This window comes from Ursus arctos, unplaced genomic scaffold, assembly GCF_023065955.2.
Source record: "Ursus arctos isolate Adak ecotype North America unplaced genomic scaffold, UrsArc2.0 scaffold_48, whole genome shotgun sequence".
Taxonomy (NCBI): domain Eukaryota; kingdom Metazoa; phylum Chordata; class Mammalia; order Carnivora; family Ursidae; genus Ursus; species Ursus arctos.
In genome coordinates this window covers 759,405-769,567 of record NW_026623065.1, presented here as the reverse complement: position 1 = coordinate 769,567, position 10,163 = coordinate 759,405, and the positions used below count along the sequence as shown (strand labels likewise).

At 50.7% G+C, this 10,163-nt stretch overlaps 1 protein-coding gene across 19 annotated transcripts in view; it reads right to left on the bottom strand.

The window, feature by feature from the left end:
• Window positions 1-10,163, bottom strand: part of LOC125282195 (ral guanine nucleotide dissociation stimulator-like) — a 102,468-nt gene that overhangs the window by 23,212 nt on the left and 69,093 nt on the right. For 13 of the 19 annotated variants that reach the window (XM_057306952.1, XM_057306951.1, XM_057306950.1 and 10 more), the window contains 6 exons: window positions 6,037-6,111; window positions 4,000-4,367; window positions 3,011-3,226; window positions 2,530-2,633; window positions 1,274-1,348; window positions 123-155 (listed from right to left, as the gene is read on the bottom strand). In XM_057306952.1, the coding sequence (XP_057162935.1) occupies window positions 123-155; window positions 1,274-1,348; window positions 2,530-2,633; window positions 3,011-3,226; window positions 4,000-4,367; window positions 6,037-6,111 (871 nt within the window). Of the gene's footprint in view, window positions 1-122; window positions 843-1,189; window positions 1,349-2,529; window positions 2,634-3,010; window positions 3,227-3,999; window positions 4,368-6,036; window positions 6,112-10,163 lie in introns of those variants that run through there. The other 6 variants (XM_057306953.1, XM_057306954.1, XM_057306956.1 and 3 more) reach the window with 6 other exon arrangements.

The following is a 10,163-nucleotide window of genomic DNA, read 5'->3' as shown; positions in this document are numbered from 1 at the left end:
TCTTCTCAAGGGATCCCAGGAAATGTGAGGTGGAGGGCATGGAGCCAAGCAATGTTCTTCCCAGGGACATCTCTGAGGCCCACTCCCTACCCTTCCCTGCGGGAAGCGCCACATATGCTCACCTTATTTCTTTTCTGGTGGTTGATCTCATTCCCCTGGAAAGCAGACAAAGTCCATCAGAATGAGGCCCCTGGTTCTTAGGAGCACTTGATTCCCATCCCTTCTCATGCTGCACCATGGCCAGGACCCGTGAGGGGGCCATGCATACACAGATAGCGGGCCTGCGATCTAGGCCAGGCTCTGGGGTCCAGAGAAAGGAGGACATGGGGCAGATGGACTGGCTACAGGTCGGGACCCTGCAGCACCACCCTCTCGGAAGACAGTAGGGGAGGCCGAAGCCTCAGGCAGGAAGGGGCTGCTGCGGCTACTGAGGTGCTTGCTGACGTGGAGGGTCCTGACTTCATTCTCCCCCCACGGGCAAACTCACCGGGGGAGGCTGAGGTCCACTCAGACAGACCTCACGCAGCTTTGCCTTCAGGAAGCTCTGCTGCTTCACCAGTCTTCGGCACCGGGAGCCGTGGCCTAACTGCAGCCTCACCTCGCTCATCCCTGAGATGGGCAACAGCCCCCAGGCTCACAGGGTAGCCGTGAGGCTGTCATGAGGGGAGGTTTGCCAAGTACTGAGAGCTCAGGGCTCAGTACAGGGGCGCTCTGCTCCCAAACCTCCGGATTCTGGTCCCTCCCCCACAATCCTCAGGCTCACCCACCTCCAGATAGTCCTCCATTGCAATATCCAGCATCACCAGTTCAGTGAGGAAAGTGCCAAGTTAGGGGACAACACCCTGTGTCATGAGCAGTAGGGTTGGGATGAGTCCCTGCTCTCTGGTGCCCACAGGGACCCTCCCCTGAAAATGCTGCAGCCTCCTGGCCCACCCCAGTTTCCCACATGGAGCAGCCTAGGACCCTTAGCAGTCTCCCCTCAATTCCCTTTCCCCTCACCCTCCAAGTACATCATACTCTTCCTAATCACCTCCAGAGCCTGCTTTTAGAAAATCACAGGGTATATAGTCCTGGGCTCCTCCCCATCCCGAAACCCATTCTGGATCCAGCTTTCTAGACCCTCCTGCTGGTCACTTTGAAACAAGAATTTTAGAAGCAACAGGAAGTGGAGCTGGAGTGGAAGTCCCACCTGTACTGATTTGGAGGCTTCCAGCCCTCAGGGAGAAGCCCCTCTCCTCTGACTTTGGAGGCCCTGGGCCTCAGGCACACTCACGTTCTTCTGCAGCCTCTTCTTCTAGGCTCTCTGGAGGGCCATCTCCAGGGTGGCAGATTTATTAGATGGTTGCTCCTGTAGGGCCAAGGACAAGATCCTTGAGACCGTAATACCCTCAGTCCACTTGCCCCCACCATCTTTTAATTCAGACCCTAGATATCTGACTTAAGTCTGCTGATAACTGATAAACATTATCCTTAAGCATGCCATGTGATGATTCTAGAAAAATCTCAGCTCCAACATTCTCCATGTGTGACCCTGAGCTTGAAGCCTGGCCTCCCTGAGCCTGTTTTCTCATCAGGAAAAGTGAGAATTCTACCTACCTCCCATCGTCTCCTGAGGACTCAGTATCGTATTACTATCATTATTGTTGTGGCCCTCAACCCATCCCAACCCCTTCACTGAGCAGAGCCCTGTCCTCTGGGCTTTCAAGGTTTGTACAGGTGTCCATCTGGACTAGCTGTTGACACAGAGAGACAGGGTGTCTAGGCTAGGCAATCTGGTTGAGCAGCACCTGGTTGTTCCACCCCCAACGGAATCTTCACCCCAACCTGTCACCACATTCATGCCAAAGGCTTCCCCTCTCCAAGGAATGCTTCAGGCCATTCCCTATTTCATCCATGCAGGACCCTGTTCCCTCACACCCTTCTTCTCTTTCCAGACCTGCACCTTCCATGCTACCTTGATGACTAGTTTCCTGCTCTGTGGGTTGTCTTCAGTGCCCAGCTTTTTAAAGTTTTGAAAGCACTTCCTGAATAGAGGGAAAGGAGGCAGGACGATTGGAGGAATAATGTGGCAGGGTTGAGTGCAAGTCCCTTTTATTTGAGAACCCCAAAGTGTCAAATTGCCTGGATAACAGTTTTCTCTGGGTTCCTCTGAGCACTAAGGTCTTTGTAGGACATGGGAGAGAGCTCTGATGTAGGTCATCCTATGACTCCATTCCCATATTAATTGAGCAGCTCTGTTTTGGTCAATTTTGGTTTCAATTGGGCAGAGTTTAGTGGTTGTAAAGTAAACACATGAAAATATTTATTCAGCTCAGCCTTGTGGGGGAACATTTAGGAAAACTGATTTCTAAAGCAGGAGACATGGTGGCCTATTCTCCAGAGAGGCTGAGAGACCCGCCTGCCAGCCCAGGTCCTGTAGTCAGGGATTGCTGCTTCCGAGGAGGTCCAAGCTGGCTGAGGGGGAAGAGGACAGGCCTCTGGGAGACCCCTCATCCATCCTGGTCCATCCATGCAGAGAGACCGTCTCACCTGGAAACTTTCTCCCATGTCTTCTTGAGGTGGTATATTGAGACAGTCTGCAGAGCCGAGACGATGGCATTCAGGGAGTAGTAGTTCTGCAGGATTTGACAGGCCTGGGGAGGGAAGAGAATGAGCTGTCACGTGGGTAGTGGAGGCTGATTTTCTCTAGAGCTTCAGTCACCCTCAGTTTAAATCACTCCTCCTGGATGAAGCAGATGTCCAGGGACCTGCCGAAGTGCACATATAAGGCCCAAAGAGTCCCACTGCTGGGAGACGAAGGATTTTACCTCACTCCAAGGAAGAAGTCAAGGAGGAACAGAGCATCCCAACATTGGGCCATGCAAGTCACAGTCAGCCTCTGGAAGGAAGAGCCTAGGGACTGCACAGTCCCTAGGGCAAAGACCAGGGCCTTCCACCCTGAGACCTGATCAAGGGAAGAGCAGTGCCCGAGACTCAGGAGAGCACCTCGGCTGGGCTTCCCGTTGCATACCTTGGCCACCTTGATCCAGTGCTCCACCACCATGGCCCTGTCCCGGGCTGTCATGCTTGGGTTGCCAAGGCAGGTGGTGATGACACACTTGGCCACACCGTTGAACTGGGCGACAGTGGCCCGGACTGTGGGTGCCAGGTGCTCATTGCCAGGCTTATTGCGCTTGGACCAGACGGAGTCCAGGCACTGATGGGGCAGCAGCTTCTTGAACAGCTCCTAGAGAACAGGGGGAGGTTTGTTCACCCAGCTATTTCACATGCAAGACTAGTGTCTTAGATAGGGGTCACAGGTCAGAGCTAGAGCTCAGAAAGCTGAGAATGTGGCCTGAGCCTGGTTGGAGTCCCTGGATGTCACTCCATTCTTTTTCACTGAGGGGCCCAGGACAGGATGGCCCAGGAGCAAATAGAGACGAGGGAAGGAAGGAGGGCATTTGCATCCTGATCATCCTCACAAACTCCAAGCTCCACGCTGCTGTTCAAGGTGGCTCCTCCCAAGGGGGACTCTTCCCCTCCAACTATTCATCCCTCTGGTTCTACTCCCCTCTCAGATGCACATTCTCACATGATAGCTACAACCACAGGTTTATCTATCTGCCCTGCACTTAAGTACACATCAGATACCTAGTAATTGCTGAGGGTACTCAGCCTCCAAAACAAGTGGGTGGGCGACCCATGGACTTGACTGAACACAGGGAGCTGCCCTCCTCCACCCACGGGACCAGGGCCTGCCCATTGGTCTCTCCATTCTGGCTCATTTCTTCTCCCTAGTACCTCCGTATCAGTGCTTATCAGGGTCTCTCGCTACAGTCCGCAGCTGGACAGTGAAAGCTTGGGGCTAAGCGCCTTGATGGGTTGACAGGGTTGGGAAGTGGTGGAGCTGAGATTTGGTCCCAGACCATAGGAGTCCACATCAGGGAAAGGCAGGTGTGAGGCAGCCGAGAGCAGAAGAAATGCTTGTCCCTGCCCCACCCTGAGAGCCTAACTGCTCACCGTATCCATATATGTGAGTTGCTCTGTCACAAGCCTGGAAGGGAAGTCCAGGAGGTCAGGCTTCTCCTCACCCAGCTGGTTCTTTGGGGTGACACAGCAGGAACCATCTGGGGTCACAGTGGGCTCTATGTCTATTGTCAGAGCTGGAGTGAAAATTCCTGGGAAGGCTGATGGTCCAGCTGACTGCAGCTCAGCACCCGGCACACATGGAGATGATGGGAGCATGTGTTCCAGTTCTGCAACAGCTGATGGAGGGGAGGCTGGCTCTGACACTGCAGGTGATGGTCGATGCAGAGCTGGGGTTGCCTCTAGCTCCATAGAAGGCCCTTTTTCTGGCTCTGCAACTGGAAGGAGCCCTGGAGCTGGCACTGGAGCAGGTTAAAGAGAAAGGTTCATCCACATCACTGACTTTCCATGTGCCTTTCCAAAAACAGGACATATACCATGGCCTTAAGGAGGGCACGTATTGCATGGTGCACTGGGTGTTATACGCAAGTAATGAATCATGGAACTTTACATCAAAAACTTGGGATGTACTGTATGGCGACTAACATAACATAATAAGAAAATATTAAAAAAATATATCCAATGAATTTCCAATCCATGAGCCCCATTCCAGATAGCCTTCCCAAACTGCAATCTCCCTTACCCTCTGCCTCTACAGGCTCCAGAAGTTCCCGCTGCAGCAGGAGAATGGGGGCATGGTTTCTCAGGTCCCAGTCATGGCACTTCAGATGTACAGAGCCCCCCACTCCCCTTTACCTCAAGTCATATGTGGAGCACAGTCAGAGGCCTGGCCTTTCATTCCACATGCTACTCCCACAGCACCGTTCTTTCTGTGTGGGTCCCAGAAGATGGCCCCAGGCCACTTCCAACCCCTCTGTAGCTGTCTTTGCAGTGGTTTGCTCATCCAGAAAACCTGAATGAGTGGTTTTTCCACTTACACTCTTCACGGCCATAGGTCTAGTCTACTCTGTCTTCCATGCAGACCAGTATCAGGGCTTAAGTTTGAGGCAGATTTGTGAGTGGTCTGCTCACCACAGCTTCTATTATTGGCCCCAGTTGTGGTCAGCAGAGGTGGATACGGAAAGGGGCAGGCAGAGCAAGATGAGACCATCAAAGGGGTGGATGTTTTAGGCACCAACTCAGCCCAGATTGTGCTCTGCTTCCCAGAGGGCTTGAAGGCCCATCCATAGCTCTTTTTGACTCATTTGCTTCTTCAGGAAGCCCCCCAAATTCAGCCCTCCCATGGAAACCAAGAGATCTGTGAGATCTATGGCTCTGAAAGTCCCTCCCCAGCCACAACCCCTGTATCTCCCACCCTGCTCTGTGGAGGCAGCAGTCTTTCCTTCTGGACCCAAAGACCGTGTTTTTACTTGTTATAGTCCATCATAATGGTACAAACACGGGTGGATCTATTCACACCTAGAGTAGGCCATGAAGATGTCACATCTAATGAACTATGGACATGGGTGCTTATGATGTGGAGAGTGACTATCTGACCCTCTGACTAAAATTGAGACCCAGACATTGTATCTACTTTGTCGACTGAGTTATCTTAGTGACTGGAAAGTGCCTGCATTACTACATGCCTAATACATATTATTGAATGAATGACTCCTAACCAGTACTTTCCAAATACTGAGTGGACCTTGGGCGGCTCTGCCTGCCCCCAGTGACTCCCTAATCTGGTCACATAAAGGACCAGTGCCAGGACCAACTAGATGGAATCTCAGAAGTCCTTTGCAAACAGGAAAACTATGAGCTTTCCATTTGCTTTTATAAACCCAGAAGGGCCACAGGCCTGTGAGGGTTGAGGTTGAGACCTTCTTCACTGGAGAGCGAGAACTACTAAACATGAAGATGCCCAGCATGTTCAGCAGCCTTTTCTACAGAGCCAGGCCCCAGATAAGCCCGTGCCGTGTTTTCTCCCATGATTTCCTACAGTAACCCTATGAGATTCAGCCTCTTACCGCCCCATTTTTCAGAAGAGGAAAGTGAAGCTCAGAGAGGTACAGTGACATTCCCAAGACATACAGCTAGTAGGTGGGAGTCTCACTCCTGTGCTGTGCCTGGGGTGGGCATTCACCTGTTGAACTGCTGGCCCAGGACCTGTTGGGGTGAAGTGAACACATGGTATTATGCAGAAAATTGTGATATTTGATATGTTTATATCTGGGAAGAATGGTACCAGGGAGCGTACGAAATGCTCCACTGTGCCTTCTCTGAGCATCAGCATCGTGCAGGCCTCGTCCAGGGACAGGATTACTTCTTTTTCCCCACCAGAAAGACGGGGGGGGGGGGGGAGCGCAGTGTACTCAGCTTCAACTCCATGAACCACCAGGAAGATCAGGGTCTGGCGTTCAGACCAGAGACTCCCAACGCTTCGGGAACTTGTGCAAGAAAAGGGACTTGTAGGCCCGCCCAGAAAAGGGCTCTAGGCTTAAAGGTGCAATTGGCTTTAGGGGTGAAATGATAAACCATTGTTCCCTTTAACCCATTTTGTTAGTTGAGCAACAATAGCATTTCTCTCTTTTAATAGCCTTTATTAAGAACTCTATGCCTTTAAGTCATCGGTAAACATCCCTACTGCAGACAGGAGAAAGCAGAAGCTTAGCATCTCCAACGCTGCTTGAGATCATAGACGTTGGGCCTGAGAACTGTCCAGAGCATGGAATGCATGGCATTCCTCCCATGCTGATGAGGCCTGGTCTGTTCCTGACATGGGGAGAAAGGTTCAGGGGAAACCACCCTCCTTGGCAGGCCACAGGGCAGCCAATTGTTTCTAGTGTGGGTTCTGGCCTTGCCCTGATCATCTGTGGGTCCTGAGATAGGACATGAATTTGGACCCATTCTCACCCCAGACCAGCACTGGATGTTGTTGGTGGCCTGATGCACCTGCTGCTTGTCAAAGGAGATGAAGTAGCTGAACCCTTGGAGCAGCTCATCAAAGATGTCCTGGGTGGAACTCTGAAAAGATAGAGCCAGCTACCTGGGCCAGGAGGCATCAGAGGCCTTCCACCCAATCTGTGGTTCTATGTTCTGGCAGATCTAGCAGCTAAAAATGTTTGTTAAGACACTTAAGTGTTCCTTGCAGCATTGCTGAAATGGCAACAGAATTGAATCATGTCAAGTTCCACCAGCCTTGAAAGGCTGAATTACTGTGGCTGACGACCTCCTTTACGGAGGTCCAAAAAGACATATAAGGACACAGCTTGTGACCTGGTGGACCTACAATGATTTGATGTACTCTGAGAAATGACGCGTTATAGAGAAACATATAGAATGACTTCATCCCACCGTTCCTTTTATGTTCAATCACCCTATTTAGTGTGAGGATTTATAAGGCCTTGGACAAGTTCTCCAAGGACAGTGGAGCTGGGTTCTACACAGGATACCTGCGTGAGTAGGGAAAATAATAAAAACAGTACAAAGACACTCATGGCTTCGGGAAAAGTAAAATAAAACACAACAAAACAAAATAACCTATGCCCCTAAACTGCAAAAAAACATTAATTATATTCTCTACCATTCCCATATATGTGAAGAGTCTTCCTACCTTATCCCATAGCTGGTGGTGGAGGTGTAGATGTTGGGATTACTTTGTGGTTGGGCCTGAGGGACACTCATGTGGAAACACTATAGGAGGGCCCTAGGTTTGTCCCCATATTTGTGTGGGGGCCCTGGGTGTGGAGAACCCTCTTCCCATTCTCACCTCAGGCAGCACTGATCCTGGGTGGTCTGGTGCACCTGACACTTGTCTAGGGAGTTGGAATAGTTAAAGTCACAGACCAGCTCATCAATGATCTCCTGGGTGCAGCTCCGAAAATGCAGTGCCCCATATATATGGGGCCAAGAGACATTAGTGGCCTCACGGGACATTGCCACAAGGGGCCAGCCCCATTAGAAATCGTGTTCTCCAGTTAAGGCTAAGAGGAGCAGCAGAAAAGACATCCAACAAAGAGGAAGCCAGATGAAACCCTAGGGCTCATGATTAACATACAGGTGGTTGAGCTTGGTCCCCAGCACTCAGCTTCTCATCCTGCCTGCTATGACCTGGGGTGTGAACATGAAAGATGGGCCAGGTTCCAACACCTGGCAGCTTGCTTCTGCCCAGGAAGGGCATCCTTCCTCTGCCCCCTCCTCTACACTCACATACACATACACACACACACTTAGTGAGGGGCAAGAGGTGTGGGCCTGCTGAAGTAGGATCACTGTTGTTGCCTGCTCTCCAGTGGGCTGCTCTGAGCTGCCCTGTGTTACCTGTTGGTGTCTCCTGCCACATGTCCAGAGGGCTCGGAAAAGCGGGCTGAGACGACGACTACAATGATGTGAAAGTCTTTCTCTCTGGACTTTCTGGGCCAAAGCCCCTGAAAGTAGGAATACAGCAACAGAACATCTTGTTCTCTTGAACGTCTCGAGTCAAGTGAGCTGGAAAGCAGGCTTTCTTTGAATGGATGTGCCTGGTTACCAGAGTTCTAAGTTCAATTGGGGCCTATCACCAAGGAAGTGAGGTCGCTTCTTCAAGATTCCAGTACCTTGGCCTCTGCCGTCTCTTGGCAATGAACTGTTTACTTTTCTCCCCCATGTCATCTCCTTAACTGTACACTATGAGCGAAAAATGCCATAGCCACCACTCTCTGGAAATGTAACCAGGGTCTGAGGTTTCAGGAGACAGAACTGAATTCAGACCTTTTTTCTTTGTTTTCCCAGTTCTGAGTCCTAAATCATTGTGTCTCTCACATATTCCCCACTTTCCCAAGCTGCTTAGTGGGGATCAGGCTAGAATCCACTTCTTAGAGACATCATCAGGTGTATGTGGATAATGTAACATGGGTGGGGTGGTCCCCTGTGTATCTGAAGCACAATTTTCAGGATGGAAGAATTACAAGAAGGGGTGGGACTTGGCATGGAGGGCCGCTCAACAGAGGCCTGGGTTCCAACAATGTAATATTGGAACACTTTCCCACTTGGCCTTGTGTAAATGTGGGCACTATGATGGGGTGGAAATGAACGAAGAAGCAGATATTGCTATCCTCTGTAGTTAAACTGTTCAATTGTTTCCCATTATATTTAGAATGAGACCCAGTTGCCTCATTTTTTAAAAATTTTTAAAAAAGATTTTATTTATTTATTTGACAGAGAGAGACGGCCAGCGAGAGAGGGAACACAAGCAGGGGGAGTGGGAGAGGAAGAAGCAGGCTCCTAGCGGAGGAGCCTGATGTGGGGCTCGATCCCATAACGCCAGGATCACGCCCTGAGCCGAAGACAGACGCTTAAGGACTGCGCTACCCAGGCGCCCCAGTTGCCTCATTTTTGTCTATGAGGGGCGCAGCCTTCACAGTGGCTCCCACCGATCCAGACTTGTGGTATAGGCATCACTCTCTACCCATTAGGTGGTTAGTTACTGGCTTCTGACCAATAGGATGCAGCCAATGTGATGAAATGTGATGTCTAAGTTTCAATTGCAAAGAGTTTCTAACTTCCTAGTTACTTTTCTTGTGTTCTGCGTCTCACTCCCTTTCCCTTTTTCTTCTTGATCTCTGAACCAAAAATCGAGCACAGATATTTTGAACTGCCATGTGTAGAAGCACACATGGCAGAGAACCTGGCCTGTGCCAAGGCCAGAAGACACAAAGGAACTCAGATTCTGAGTCCAAACAGCTTCCCGAATCATGTGAGCCAACTTGGGAGAAAATCCTCTGCCAGTCTAGCCTCAGTCACTGCTACAGCCTCTGACACCTTGAGCCTGGGGAACTATGCTTATTTGTGCCTGGACTCCTCACCCACAAAAACTGTGAGAAATTAAATATATACATTTTAAGATTCAGGCTACTGGGGCAAGGCAGTAACATAGGAACAATAGATAAGTAACAGTCTCCCAGGCCTCAGCTCCTCTCCCTGCCTTCCTCCCTCCCCTCTGCTCTCCTCCTAGTGTCCCTCCAGCCACGGGGGCTGCCTTTTTCACCTCCTCTGGCCAAACCAGCTCTGTTAGTGAGTGTCTGCAACAGCGGTCCCTTCTTTCTGACACACCGCACACAGACTTGTGCAGGTCTAGCTCCCTTTTGTCAATCTGTTTTCAGCAATGTCACCCTCAGTGAGGCCTTTCATATTTTCCTATCCAATGACTTCCCAGCCTTCCTTCATTACATACTTCAGTC